At 47.5% G+C, this 15,468-nt stretch overlaps 1 protein-coding gene across 1 annotated transcript in view; it reads right to left on the minus strand.

The window, feature by feature from the left end:
- The window catches only part of SH2D4B (SH2 domain containing 4B), a 1,318,135-nt gene that overhangs the window by 657,357 nt on the left and 645,310 nt on the right, over nucleotides 1-15,468 (minus strand). Inside the window, exon 3 of the mRNA XM_068258963.1 lies at nucleotides 13,491-13,638. Coding sequence (XP_068115064.1) covers nucleotides 13,491-13,638 — 148 coding nt within the window. The remainder of the gene's footprint in view (nucleotides 1-13,490; nucleotides 13,639-15,468) is intronic.

Consider the following 15,468-nt stretch of genomic DNA (forward strand, 5'->3'; position numbering starts at 1 on the left):
TCAAACTGTTGGATATTAGCCCATTATCACGGGCTCTCCCCACTGTATCTTTAATTTCAGTTTTTATCTTCAGGGATGGATCATTTAATAAAGCAGTGTAAGTCTCTATATCTTCTACCTGTCTCCGTAGCTCCATGATATAATTGCTAGCATCCTGTACTACTAGGGCTCCCCCTTTATCAGCTTTTTTATATATCACTGTGCCATCAGTCTGTAGTTGTTTTAAAGCATTCCTCTCTTTCAAAGTGATATTATGAGTCTTTTTGTATTTTTCATGTTCCCAATGTGTTTCTAACTCATGTAACACTGTTTGTTCGAACACATCAAGGGTGGCATTAGTGATAGGAGCCTCAGCCTTACTAGCTGGCTTTAATCTCAAGGGGATGTCACTATCCTCTCTAGTATCTACTCTGTTGAGGCTATTGACAGGTTCTCTTAACTGGTGCCACAAACGCCATTTCATCTTGCGCATAAATTTATACATGTCCACCTTAAGATCAAACAATTCCTGATGGAAACTGGGGACAAAGCTAAGTCCACGTTCAAGAACGGAGCGTTCTGCAGAGTTAAATGCTTTCCCAGACACATTAATGATCAGTGGATTGCGATTGGATCCGTTGTTCTGGAAGCTCCTGTTTTGCGAAGAATCGCCTTTTGATACAATCATGTCACAGGATGAGGTGGCACCTGAAAATAATACTCACACTGAGTACCATAGCTTTTCTGATGAGGAGAGACTGGCCATTTTAGCGTTGGGAGGATCGGTCCGTTATACTTTCACGTCTGAGGACTCGAACCCTGTAGAAAGTCTAAAGAAACAGATAGAGGATTTGGCTTTAAAATAACTGAATCTCTCACTGCATGTATCCACACTCACGGAATATCTACGGGTGGAACGCATTCCAAGGGGATTGAGAATTACTTTGACTCCTATTTTTTGTAAGGATGACCAGGAGTTTTTGAAAAAATGGCAAGGTATACTGAATAAATGCTCTATGGATTTGATGTACCTCACTGTCCAGCATGTCCATCCTAAATTGACTGAGATTCGGGCAGAGATTGATCGTTTAAAAAATGAACTGGCGCATTAGGAGACAGATGAATATGCTCAATTTAAAGTTAAATTGGATGATCTGATTAAAGAGACTAAGGAATTCACCTTAAAGATCAAGAAGCAGAAGTTTCTAAGGGATGCACAGGATTACGCCACTAATCAAGTCTACACATGGAGCCTGATTAGACGTGCACAGCGCAGAGTAAGGAGAGGTTTTGAGGGATTACAGCCTCGTCCACAAAGTCGACCAGGAGATTCGGAGTCCGACATTGAACAGCCAGAGGGCGCTAGACGTTTTTTTCAGGCAGGCGCCTCCGTAGACACAGGCGGAGGAAGCAGAGATGGAGTGCGCATGACGGCGCAGGGCTCCAGGGACCCGTCGGCAAGGAGGCCGCAGCCAAGCAGGAATCGCTATACAGCGCAACGTCTACCACCGTCACCCACTCAGAAACGAGTCACAAGGAGCCAGAACCGCCGCTAGTACCAGGCCCGGGAACTCTACAGCTTACTTCTGACTATGTGAGTACATTTGATGCGAATAGCAATGCTGGAGTCCTAATGTGTAGTGGGGGCGGTGAGCATAGAGTGAGTAATACACCCTCTGACGATCATACCCTGATCATTAATGTGTCTGGGAAAGCATTTAACTCTGCAGAACGCTCCGTTCTTGAACGTGGACTTAGCTTTGTCCCCAGTTTCCATCAGGAATTGTTTGATCTTAAGGTGGACATGTATAAATTTATGCGCAAGATGAAATGGCGTTTGTGGCACCAGTTAAGAAAACCTGTCAATAGCCTCAACAGAGTAGATACTAGAGAGGATAGTGACATCCCCTTGAGATTAAAGCCAGCTAGTAAGGCTGAGGCTCCTATCACTAATGCCACCCTTGATGTGTTCGAACAAACAGTGTTACATGAGTTAGAAACACATTGGGAACATGAAAAATACAAAAAGACTCATAATATCACTTTGAAAGAGAGGAATGCTTTAAAACAACTACAGAATGATGGCACAGTGATATATAAAAAAGCTGATAAAGGGGGAGCCCTAGTAGTACAGGATGCTAGCAATTATATCATGGAGCTACGGAGACAGGTAGAAGATATAGAGACTTACACTGCTTTATTAAATGATCCATCCCTGAAGATAAAAACTGAAATTAAAGATACAGTGGGGAGAGCCCGTGATAATGGGCTAATATCCAACAGTTTGAAATGTGCATTGATTAAGGAACATTACAGGATACCAGTGCTATATACTCTGCCCAAAGTACACAAAGACCCTATTCATCCTCCCGGCAGACCGATATTGTCTGCATCGGATTCTCTGTTGGAACCTTTGGGGATCTACATTGACAGCATACTCCAGCCTGTTGTCAAGGACATTCCACAATGTTTGCGAGATACCACAGAGTTTTTGAATTTTTTGACAGGGATAAATGTTGACGAAGTCAAGTATTTGGTAAGCCTGGATGTCGTGAGTTTATACACGAATATACCTCATATTGAGGCCATTGAGTCGATTGGCAGGTCATTAGAGAGTAAAGTGAACCCCTCTTTCAATCTACCCTTTGTCATGGACTTACTTAGTTTATGCTTGAGGTCTAATTATTTTAGGGTGCAGAATGATTTTTTTCTACAAGTAAGGGGGGTTCCGATGGGGGCCCCTTATGCACCCACATTGGCAAACATTTTTATGGGGGACTTTGAATTGAAATTCATCCTTGGAAATGACATATTTAAAAAGTGGGGCCTCGCATATTGTCGGTACATTGACGATCTGTTTTTTTTTTCTGGACAGGGTCAGAGGAGGATTTGAAGGGGTTTGTAAGAATCCTAAACAGCTGTCACAGTTCCATTAAGTTTACCCTGGAGTTTCATAAGAGCAATTTGCATTTTTTAGACGTGGATGTATATTTATATGATGGTGTGCTTCACACAGATTTGTATAAAAAAAGCACAGATAGAAATAATGCGTTACTGGCGAACAGTTGTCATCCACATTCTTTGATTAAGGGCCTTCCTAAAAGCCAGTTCATCTGTGCTAGACGTATCACTTCCACGGATGAGACCTACCGCAAACAGGCGAGCAGGCTTGTTAAAAATTTTACGGAAAGAGGTTATAAGAAAGATGAAGTGGAATATATAGCATCTACTGTTGCGCTAATGGACAGGTCAGAACTGAGATGTAAAAGGCCTAAGCACCAATATGATAGGGGGGTACAATTTATTTCTACTTTTGACACACATGCCAGCTTAGTCAGAAGAAGCATATTGGATAATTGGACTCTTATACAAGCAGACCCTGTGTTGTCCAAAATTTTTCCCACCCCCCCGCCTTTTGTTTATAGGAAAGGTAAGAGTATCAGAGACATGCTAGTGAGAGCTGATGTGAAGCACACCACACCTGTGAGAGACACTTTTTTACCAAAGAAATTGGGGACATTTCCATGTCTTAACTGTCAAAATTGCTCTAGCATTATTAAAGGGGACTATGTATGTCATCCTATGAAAGGGACAAGAATTAAAGTGAATGGCAAATTTTCATGTATGACCACCAATGTGATATATTTTCTGAAATGTCCGTGCGGTATGGGCTATGTAGGACAGACTACACGGGAAGTACGTGTACGCATTAATGAACATCGTAGTAATATCAGATTGTATAGGAAGTACATTGATAATCCTGATAAAAAAATCGACTCTCCCATAGGTAAACATTTTTTCGAATGCGATCACACCGTTAGTGATCTACGCTGGTGTGTTCTGGAGAAGGTATTTACGGCTGCTAATGATGATGCACAGACCACTTTACTAAGACGTGAAAGCAGATGGATTGATAAGCTAAGTACTCTTGCTCCCAACGGACTCAATGATGATTTTAGTTTGAGGTGCTTTTTGTAATTTTGTATATTGTACTGTCACTTTAAATTGTTGGCCATGTGCTCCCTTCATTGTACCTTTAAGCTTTTGTGCCCGCCCACTTTTGGGGCGTGTTTTTTATGTCGTTTGCTATATGTTTGTGAACACTTGCTGTATTTGGTAACACTTGACAAAGGCCTAGTGCCGAAACGTTGTGTGCTTTCTGCTGCTATGGAATAAAAGTTTTGCTATAATTGCACTAATCCAGGTCGAGACCCAGTCTATCTTTCTATGCTGGCCTGTTGTTTCTGCACCTTGATGGATCCAGGTGCTGACTGGTCGACTCCCTGTTGTTGATATTATTACACAGTTGAGCTCTGGAACTTCTTTTTTTTTCTGTGGAATGCATTGTGTGGACCCTGGCGGTGGGACCACTGAAAGCAGGAGGATAAATACAGCAGCAGTAGGTGGAGTGACGTGTGGCACTGACAGCAGGCAATGTATTGTGTGGACTCTGGCGGTGGGACTACTGACAGCAGGAGGATAAATACAGCAGCAGCAGTAGGAGGAGTGATGTATTGCACTGGCAGCAGGCAATGTATTGTGTGGACCCTGGCGGTGGGACCACTGACAGCAGGAGGATGAAGATGAGCGCGGCATAATACAATAAATACATAAATCAATTCATAAATTCATAAATAAATGCAGCAGGCCAGCAGCAGCAGGAGGAGTCACGTATAAATACAATAAATACATAAATAAATTCATAAATAAATAAATGCAGCAGGCCAGCAGCAGCAGGAGGAGTCACATATAAATACATAAATCAATTCATAAATTCATAAATAAATAAATGCAGCAGGCCAGCAGCAGCAGGAGGAGTCACGTAGAAATACAATAAATACATAAATACATTCATAAATAAATAAATGCAGCAGGCCAGCAGGAGGAGGAGGAGTTGTCACGTATGGCAGCAGGCAATGTATTGTAATTCCCAGGCAGGCACCTCATGTCCTCCTCTCACCGACAACAGGTGCCAGGAACGTGCCTTCTATCCAGGCCTGGTTAATCTTCGAAAATGTCAGTCTGTTCACGCCCTCTGTGGACAGATGAGAGCGCTTCTCGGTGACCACACCACCGGCCGCACTGAAGCACCTCTCAGACAGCACGCTGGAAGGGGGGCAAGACAATACCTCCAGGGCGTACTGCGCAAGCTCCCTCCAGATGTGCAAACGCTTCACCCAGTACTCCATGGGGTCCACAGGCAACTCGCTGCCGGTTTCAAGCCCACTGAAGGACCCCATGTAGTCGGCCACCATCCGGATCATGCGCTGGCTGTGACTCTAAGCGAAGGTGGCTGCTGCACGCACCTCCTCTCTCGGCTGCTGTACCTTCATGTAGAATGCCTGCGTCAATGACAGCAGGTCTCCTGGGCGCCTGACGCTGCTGCTGGCCGCAAGCGCTGGCTGCTGGAAAGGGAGAGAGGGGGTGGAAGGCGGGGGGGAAGGCTTCCTCCAGTCACCGAACAAGGATCTCCTGCAACTCCCTTGCTTGCTGCTCACGGTCTCTGGCAGGCAGAAACTGATCCCACCTCCCCCTCAGCCGTGAGTCCAGGATCATGCGGATGCAGGCGTCCTCCCTCGCTTGCATCCGCTTGACCCTCGGGTCTGTGCGCAGGCAGCGCAGCATGTGCGTTGCCATGGGGAACAGGGTGGACCGTCTAACAGAGACATCAGGGTCAGCATCCTCCTCCTCCTCCTCTTGCCCCTGAGCCTCTTCCTCCTCTCTCCACCCTCGCACCACTGCTGCTGCGCTCCGATGTTCCCCCTCAGCAGCAATGTCCAGCACCTCCAACTCCTCCTCCTCCTCATCCTCCTCCTCCAGGCACTCAAATACCTGCGGAGCAGTGGACTGCGCAGGTGGCTGCTGTTCCAGCTGCTTCAGGGCCTCCTCTCCCAAATCCACCAAATCGCCAAGTGCCCTGTCCAGCAGACAAACAAAGGGCACCCACTGGCAGATGGATTTTTCGCTCACCAGGTTGGTTCCCTGCAGGAAAGGAGCCAACACCAAGCAGACTTGCTGCATCTGCCCCCATTGTGCGTTGGTGAGGAGCTGGAGTTTGGTGGTGCTGTTGCCGGTGCCGGGCGACAGTGGCATCATAGATGTAGCGGTTGACAGCCCTCCTCTGCTCAACCAGCCGCTCCAACATCGCCAGGGTGGAGTTCCAGCGAGTTGGCACACCTATGATGAGGCGGTGTCATGGCAGGCCCTCCAGCTGCTGGATGTCTGCCAGTTTTGCTGCGGCAGCTGCTGAGCGGAGGAAACTGCGCACAATTTTCCATGCCACTTTTAACAGCTCCTCCATCCCCAGGTAGGTGCGCATGAACTTTTGCACCACCAGGTTCAGGATGTGGGCCAAGGAAGGGACGTGGAGCAAGTCTCCCCTGCTGATGGCAGCCAGCAGGTTGGCAGCATTGTCGGACACCACCAATCCCACAGTGAGGCCTCTGGGGGTCAGCCACGTCCTCTCCTGCTTCCTGAGGTACCGGAGCATGTTCGATGCCATCAAGGAGTTTTTCCTCAGGCTTTTCATCTCCAGCAGCGCTTGGCAGTGGCGGGCCTTCACGCTGCTGGAGAGATGGGATCGCTTGGTGGCGGGAGCTGCTGCTTCTACCCTGACCCCGTGCGGTGCCACCACATAGTGGGCGACTGGTGCCGCTGCTGCTGTGCCCGAGGGTGGACCTGCTGCTTCCTCGCTCGGGCTTTCCACCAGGCTGGCCCAGTGGGCCATAAAGGACAGATAGCGCTCTGTCCCAAACCGGCTGCTCCATGAATCCATGGTTATGTGGATCCACGCACTCACAGCGTGATCCAGCGCGCGGCCCACGTACGCCATGGCAGAGCGGTGCAGTGCTGGGATCGCCCTGTGGGAGAAATAGTGGCGGCTGGGGACTTGGCACTCCGGGATCCCAACCTGCATCAGCTCTCTGATGTCACTCCCCTCCTGCAGAAAAGAATATGGCAGGAGCTGGGAGCACATGGCCCGGGCAAGCAACCCGTTCAGCAACCGGATGTGCCTGTGGGCGGTAGGCAGCACCTTGGTCACACCGGGGAATGCTTCGTTGAGCAGGGTCTGGCGGTGTTTGCCTGCACAGGAGGATGAGGAGGCCACTGTGGAGGGAGCTGATGAGGCCACTGAGGACTGGCTGCCCGTGGGGGGTGGGAGTGAGTTGCTGCTGTGCTCCTGCTGCTGCTGCTGCTGCTGCTGGATGGGCAGGAGGGTCGTCTGCTGCTACTGCTGAAATCTGTGCATTGGCTGTCTGGCTCTGACCACTGCCTGCACCACTTTGTATCAACTTCTCCAACTCACTAAAGTCCTCAAAATGTCTGCTCTGTAAGTGGGTCTGCAGGCACGAGGTACCCAACTTGAGCAGATCGTGACCTCTGCTGAGACTGACACCGCAACTGTTGCAAATTGCACGTGTCGCGTCCATTGGGCACTTGGTGAAGTACCGCCAGACTGGGGACTTCAACCTGCTCTTTGAGCTTGAGGGCTGGGGTTTTTGGGTGCCCTTGGAGGATTGTGCCTTTTTGGTTTTAGTTGGAGGTTTGCTGCGGGTGGTGGTAGCGACTGAAGCAGCAGGCTGTGGCTCCTGCCTTCCACGCCCTGTGCTGGCCACCTTGCTGCTGCCGCGCCTCTGCGCCAGAGACGCCTCCTCCTCCGATGACGAGCTGCCTTCAACCAACTGTGCTGGCGGTACTGGTGGCACATAGGAAGGATCCAGCAAGTTATCATCATCAACCCCAAACATATCCTGTGAGCCCGCCTCAACCAACTCCTCTACCCCAACATCCCCTGCATCACGATCACCAGATGCTGGTGGTGGCCTGTACACAGTCAGTAACTAACTAACACAGTACTGAAACTAATAAAGTAACAGACTACAGCAGTAATAAATAATTAAATAATTAACTAAACTAGTACTACTAAGTACACAACTAAATAGAATCCCTAACTTACCTAAGCTAGTAGTCGGCTAAGGCTACCTAGGCTAGCAGGTCTAGCCTGCACACAGACTAACACTAGCCTAGCACAGTATACAGTATACACTAGCTGACTAAAAACAATCAAAATACTAGCTAACTATATAAGACAACAATAAATGTGTTTAGGAGGTGTTTAGGAAGCAAAACGGTAGGTTTAGCAGTGAAAATGCTCTTGATCAGACGCAGCATAGCACTGGCGATACTCTCAGTACCAGCACAGTCACACAAGTACATGGCTCTGCAAGATGGCTGCCACCTTATATAGAGGAGGGGAGGGCCAGGCTCCCCTCCTCTGATTGGTTGCTAGGGTTGCCAGGTCCTCAGCTGGAGGACTTCTGATTGGCCCAATGACGTCATCCCCGAATCCCGAAGCCAAAACTGAACCCACAGCTCCATCTGACCGAATTTGAGTGCGCACATTCGGGAGACTTCGCATTCGGATTTGGCATGGATTGCGGATTGCATTATTTGGGTTCGCATTCGGCAAACCTTAAAAATCGGCCGAATTTTCGGGTAAACTTCGCATTCGGGGTCCTGCTGAGCACCCCTGCCCGGGAGTACAGCATCAGTTAGCAGAAGGACTGAGCCGCAAGCGAATAGACCATAAGGAGTGGACACTGAAACAGGATATATTTCTACAGATATGCTCCAAATGGGGGTTCCCTTCGATAGATCTAATGGCGACCGCCTCGAACACAAAATGCCCTTTATTTTTCTCCAGGAACAGGTGCCCACAAGTGGGAAGGGATGCATTAACAGCACCATGGACTTTCAAGTTGAATTATGCTTTCCCGCCGATACCACTGATACATCGCTTACTAAAAAGAATACAGAAGGAACAGGTGGTAGTGTTGGCAGTAATACCATACTGGCCACAGAGGCCTTGGTTTCCACTCCTACAAACGCTAGCAACCACTCCTCCCATGAAGCTGCCGTGCCCGATGGACATGCGGTACCAGGGGGAGATCTTGCATCCTTATCCGAAAATTCTCAATTTGATGGCATGGAGACTGAGAGGAGGAAACTAGTCTCCTTAGGTTGCTCTACTGCAGTTGTTAATACACTACTAAGATCGAGAAAGAGTTCGGCTAATCTCACATATCACAGAACTTGGAGAAAATTCCTCGAATTCATAGAGGAGAATCATCTCGACTTATCTACATTACAGGCAGGGGTCGAGTGGGGGGTGGACGCGGGTGAATGGCGTCCACTTACTATTTCTTCAGCGTGGACACCGTCCACCCTAGCGTGTGGAGGGGAGCAGCGCAGAGAAGAGGGAGAGCTGTGTGGACGGTGGAGAAGGGGGCCATCTCCCCCCCCTTCCCTCACCTTAGGGTGCTCTCCCTCCCTCGCTGTCCCCTCCAGAAGTAATGTGCGGGCAGCCCGCGGGACTTCCCTCTCCTCGTTTCGGCGCCGGATCTGCGTGCCGCTGCTCTGGTCTGGATCAGACCAGACTTGCGGCAGTGAAGTGCTCACGCCGGAACGAGGAGAGGTAAGTCCCGCCGCCGGCTGCCCGCACGTTACTTCTGGAGGGGACAGCAAGGGAGGGAGAGCACCCTAAGGTGAGGGAAGGGGGGGAGATGCCCCCCCCTTCTCCACCGTTCACACAGCTCTCCCTCATTGCGCTGCTCCTGCTGGGGGGACACACCTGACTACCTATTCTGGGGACATATACCCCTGCCTACATATATACTGGGCACATATACCCCCTGACTAAATATACTGGGCACATATACCCCTGGCTATATATACTGGGGCACATATACCCCTGACTACATATACTGGGCACATATACCCCCTGACTACATATACTGGGTACATATACCCCTGACTACATATACTGGGCACATATACCCCCTGACTACATATACTGGGAACATATACCCCTGGCTATATATACTGGGGCACATATACCCCTGACTACATATACTGGGCACATATACCCCTTGACTACATGTACTGGGCACATATACCCCCTGACTACATATACTGGGCACATATACCCCTGACTACATATACTGGGCACATATACCCCCTGAATACATATGCTGGGCACATTTACCCCTGGCTATATATACTGGGGCACATATACCCCTGCCTACATATAAACTGGGCACATATACCCCCTGACTACATATAATGGGCACAAATATACCCTGACTACATATACTGGGCACATATACCCCCGACTACATATACTGGGCACATATACCCCTGGCTATATATACTGGGGCACATATACCCCTGACTACATATACTGGGACATATACCCCTGACTACATATACTGGGCACATATACCACTGGCTACATATACTGGACACCTATACCTCTGGCTACATATACTGGGGACTACTAAACCCCTGACTACATATACTGGGCACATATACCCCTGGCTACATATACTAGGCAACTATACCTCTGGCTACATATACTGGGGACTACTATACTCATGGCTACTTATACTGGGGACACCTATAGACCTGGCTACCTATGCTGGGGGTACCTACAGTGGGTTGCAAATGTATTCGGCCCCCTTGAAGTTTTCCACATTTTGTCACATTACTGCCACAAACATGCATCAATTTTATTGGAATTCCACGTGAAAGAGACCAATTCAAAGTGGTGTACATGTGAGAAGTGGATCGAAAATCATACATCATTCCAAACATTTTTTACAAATAAATAACTGCAAAGTGGGGTGTGCGTAATTATTCGGCCCCCTGAGTCAATACTTTGTAGAACCACCTTTTTCTGCAATTACAGCTGCCAGTCTTTTAGGGTATGTCTCTACCAGCTTTGCACATCTAGAGACTGAAATCCTTGCCCATTCGTCTTTGCAAAACAGCTCCAGCTCAGTCAGATTAGATGGACAGCGTTTGTGAACAGCAGTTTTCAGATCTTGCCACAGATTCTCGATTGGATTTAGATCTGGACTTTGACTGGGCCATTCTAACACACAGATATGTTTTGTTTTAAACCATTCCATTGTTGCCCTGGCTTTATGTTTAGGGTCATTGTCCTGCTGGAAGGTGAACCTCCGCCCCAGTCTCAAGTCTTTTGCAGTCTCCAAGAGGTTTTCTTCCAAGTTTGCCCTGTATTTGGCTCCATTCATCTTCCCATCAACTCTGACCAGCTTCCCTGTCCCTGCTGAAGAGATGCATCCCCCGAGCATGATGCTGCCACCACCATATCTGACAGTGGGGATGGTGTGTTCAGAGTGATGTGCAGTGTTAGTTTTCCGCCACACATAGCGTTTTGCATTTTGGGCAAAAAGTTCCATTTTGGTCTCATCTGACCAGAGCACCTTCTTCCACATGGTTGCTGTGTCCCCTACATGGCTTGTGGCAAACTGCAAACGGGACTTCTTATGATTTTCTGTTAACAATAGCTTTCTTCTTGCCACTCTTCCATAAAGGCCAACCAGAGCCGGGACAAGGTCCTCCAGCACCCAAGGCTGAGACACCAAAGTGCGCCCCTCCATCCCTGCCACCCCAGCCATCACACACTGATTGCTATTAGACTAAGAGGCGCCACAGGGCCCACAACCTCCCCAACACCTTAATATCTAGTTATCTGGCTTGCAGTCACTGCCATGTATCCCCTTTTCTTATTTCTTTCTGCTTCAAACACAATTAGGAATGACAGCTGAATGAATTCTGTGCCCCCTCCTACACTGCGCCCTGAGGCTGGAGCCTCTCCAGCCTATGCCTCGGCCCGGCCCTGAGGCCAACTTTGTACAGTGCATGACTAATAGTTGTCCTATGGACAGAGTCTCCCACCTGAGCTGTAGATCTCTGCAGCTCGTCCAGAGTCACCATGGGCCTCTTGACTGCATTTCTGATCAGCGCTCTCCTTGTTTGGCCTGTGAGTTTAGGTGGATGGCCTTGTCTTGGTAGGTTTACAGTTTTGCCATACTCCTTCCATTTCTGAATGATCTCTTGAACAGTGCTCTGTGGATTTTCAAGGATTTGGAAATCTTTTTGTAGCCTAAGCCTTCTTTAAATTTCTCAATAACTTTATCCCTGACCTGTCTTGTGTGTTCTTTGGACTTCATGGAGTTGTTGCTCCCAATATTCTCTTAGACAACCTCTGAGGCCGTCACAGAGCAGCTGTATTTGTACTGACATTAGAATACACACAGGTGCACTCTATTTAGCCATTAGCACTCATCAGGCAATGTCTATAGGCAACTGACTGCACTCAGATCAAAGGGGGCCGAATAATTATGCACACACCACTTTGCAGTTATTTATTTGTAAAAAAAAAATGTTTGGAATCATGTATGATTTTCGTTCCACTTCTCATGTGTACACCACTTTGTATTGGTCTTTCATCTGGAATTCCAATAAAATTGATTCATGTTTGTGGCAGTAATGTGACAAAATGTGGAAAACTTCAAGGGGGCCGAATACTTTTGCAAGCCAGTATTATTTAATTTCCGTTTATTCAACCTATTTAGCACTACATTTTCATTTACAAGCTAAACACAAAAAATATTGTTTTACATTGCAACTCATAATTTCGGCTATATACCGCGCCCTTTTTTCCAGGCGTCCTTTTTTGATACACGTGGTGACCTGGGTTCATGTCTTGGCTCTTCCTGTTCAGTAAGCCAGCACCTATTCAGTAGAAGACCTTGGGCAAGACTCCCTAACACTGCTACTGCTTATAGATCACACCCTAGTGGCTGCAATGTCACACAGTCCTATAACAATTTTACTCACAATTCCTGTGCTAGTAAAGCACATGGGGGTTGATTCACTATAACAAATAGCGTACCTCAGATTTAACATGCCTTATCAGAGTTGACATGTCTTATCAGAGTTAACATGCATTATCAGAGTTAGCGTGCCTTATCAGAGTAGCATAACAAGTGCTACAAACTTGTGCTTGCTAATTGGCAATGACGAGAGCTCCACTCGTCCCACCCTGAGCCCCTGCAGGTCCAATCACTGTAAAGGACATTATCCCTGCATTTTGATTGGCCCAATAGGCTGCCTGTCAAGTTTTCTGTCAAGTGACAGGCAGTCTACTGGGCCAATCAAAGTGCAAGGATAATCTCCTTTAAAGTTATTGACTGGATAGCGTAATGGTTAAGGGCTCCGCCTCTGATACAGGAGACCAGGGTTCGAATCTCGGCTTTGCCTGTTCAGTAAGCCAGCACCTATTCAGTAGGAGACCTTAAGCAAGTCTCGCTAACACTGCTACTGCCTATAGAGTGCGTCCTAGTGGCTGCAGCTCTGGCGCTTTGAGTCTGCCAGGAGAAAAGTGCAATATAAATTTAATTTGTCTTGTCTTGTCTTGACCCACAGGGGCTCAGTGCAGGATGAGTGGAGCTCTTGTCATTGCCAATTAGCAAGCATAAGTTTGTAGTGCTCGCTATGCTACTCTGATCAGGCATGCTAACTCTGATAAGGCATGTTAACTCTGATAAGTCACGCTATTTGTTATAGTAAATAGTCAACCCCTTTTTGTGCACAGCACATTTCTGTGTAGACCCATAAATTTATAAATTTGTGTATCTTACCATTAATTCTTCCTGGAATTTCTTTTCTAGTAGCTTTGCTGCTTTACGATCCTCAATTTCCACCTTCCACTTTTCAGCCACTATGCGTGCTTTTTCTTTAGCCATAGCATCTCGAAACTTCTTTTCAATTTCAGCCTCTTTCTTCTTCCTTTGGTAAATGGCAAGTAAGAGCTTAGTACTGTTATTTAGAGTACGCTCAGTTAAGTAATTCAGTCATCTATATATATTTGTTGACAATTCTGCTGGATCTTATTTTTTAACTTTTTAACCTTTTGCGATAACTTGTTATTGGTATAGCTTTTAATAAAAAATAAAAACTGCCTATCAAAGTGCTAACTAGCCAGTTCAATCAATACAGTACAGGCTAAAGGCTGAAAATGTAGACACAAGAAACATTGGTGTCTTGCGCCTGCTATTTGTAGCTGCAGTTCCAAAAGTAGGCAGCCTCGGGACCAAATTTTTGTTTATGGACATTATTAACAAGGACACCTATGGGGCACACTTCTGCAGTGCACAATATTTACTGTACATAGCAGCAAGGGTGGTGTAAAAATCACACAGGTTTGCAGAGGGGGGGGGGGAGGATTTAGCGTTAGGGCTGGGGAATTGGTTAGGGATCTGGGTGTTCATTTTCCTGGGAATACACAATGCGATCCTGCGGCTAATGGACTACCGCCATGTCCCCGCGGCCGTCCGGATCGATACCCGCTCGTCCCCACGGGCGCTTCCTTATCTTCTGCTCGATTCCCCACTATTGTCCGCCTGCGGGTATCGAGCGGGGAATCGATCCAGCGGGCAATCGGACCTGGCGGATATTATCAATCGAGCCATCAGCGGCTCGATTGATAATAAAAAAAAGAGCCGTGTATGCCCGGCATTAGGCATATGGGGGAGTTGTTAGGGTTTGTGGGGGTGGGGGATCAGTTAGGGTTTGGAATCTGTGGTGGGGGGTTCAGCTAGAGTCAGGCATTGGTGGGGCTTTGGTTAGGGGTAGGCATCTGTAGTGGGAGGACTAGTGTGATAATAGGGTAAGGTGGCTACCTGTGGATTGAAAGCAGAGCCGGATCATTCACAAGGCAAACCTAGGCAGTTGCCTAGGGTCTGAAGAGAATCAGGGCCTGGTGGATGCTAGCCCCCACAAAATCTTACAAAAAAATCCAGATGACCATCAGCGTTGGGCAAAAACTGCTGTCTTTTCTAGGACTAGTGATGTCGCAAACCTCCAATTTTCGGTTCACGAACCTCCACGGAAAGTTTGGTTCGCGAAAAAGTTCGCGAACCGTAATAGACTTCAATGGGGAGGCGAACTTCAAACTTTAGAAAAATTTCTACTGACTGGAAAAATGATAGAAATCATGTTTCAAGGGTTCTAATACCTGGAGCTCCACCCTCCTCCCTTTCTACTCTTCCCTAGAGATGGGCCGAACCTCCGATTTTAGGTTCGCGAACCGGGTTCGCGAACTTTCGCGGAAGGTTCGGTTCGCGTAAAAGTTCGCAAACCGCAATAGACTTCAATGGGGATGCGAACTTTGAAAAAAAAAATAATTATGCTGGCCACAAAACTGATGGAAAAGATGTTTCAAGGGGTCTAAGACCTGGAGGGGGGCATGGCGGAGTGGGATACATGCCAAAAGTCCCGGGGAAAAATCTGGATTTGACGCAAAGCAGCGTTTTAAGGGCAGAAATCACATTGAATGCTAAATGACAGGCCTAAAGTGCTTTAAAACATCTTGCATGTGTATACATCAATCAGGTAGTGTAATTAAGGTACTGCTTCACACTGACACACCAAACTCACAGGTATGCAGAGTTCAATCCCCAGCCACGGTATGTAAGCTGGTTTTTGAAATACTGGAATTCCCTGGCAGATGAGACCCTCCTCCCTCCGGTAGGAGGGAATAGGTAGAAGGGTAGAAAGGGAGGGAGGAGAAGTCTACAAGAGGCTAATTAAACTCTCCCTAGCAGAGTGTGTGTAGCA

The sequence above is a fragment of the Hyperolius riggenbachi genome, chromosome 10, assembly GCF_040937935.1.
Source record: "Hyperolius riggenbachi isolate aHypRig1 chromosome 10, aHypRig1.pri, whole genome shotgun sequence".
Classification (NCBI taxonomy): Eukaryota; Metazoa; Chordata; class Amphibia; order Anura; family Hyperoliidae; genus Hyperolius; species Hyperolius riggenbachi.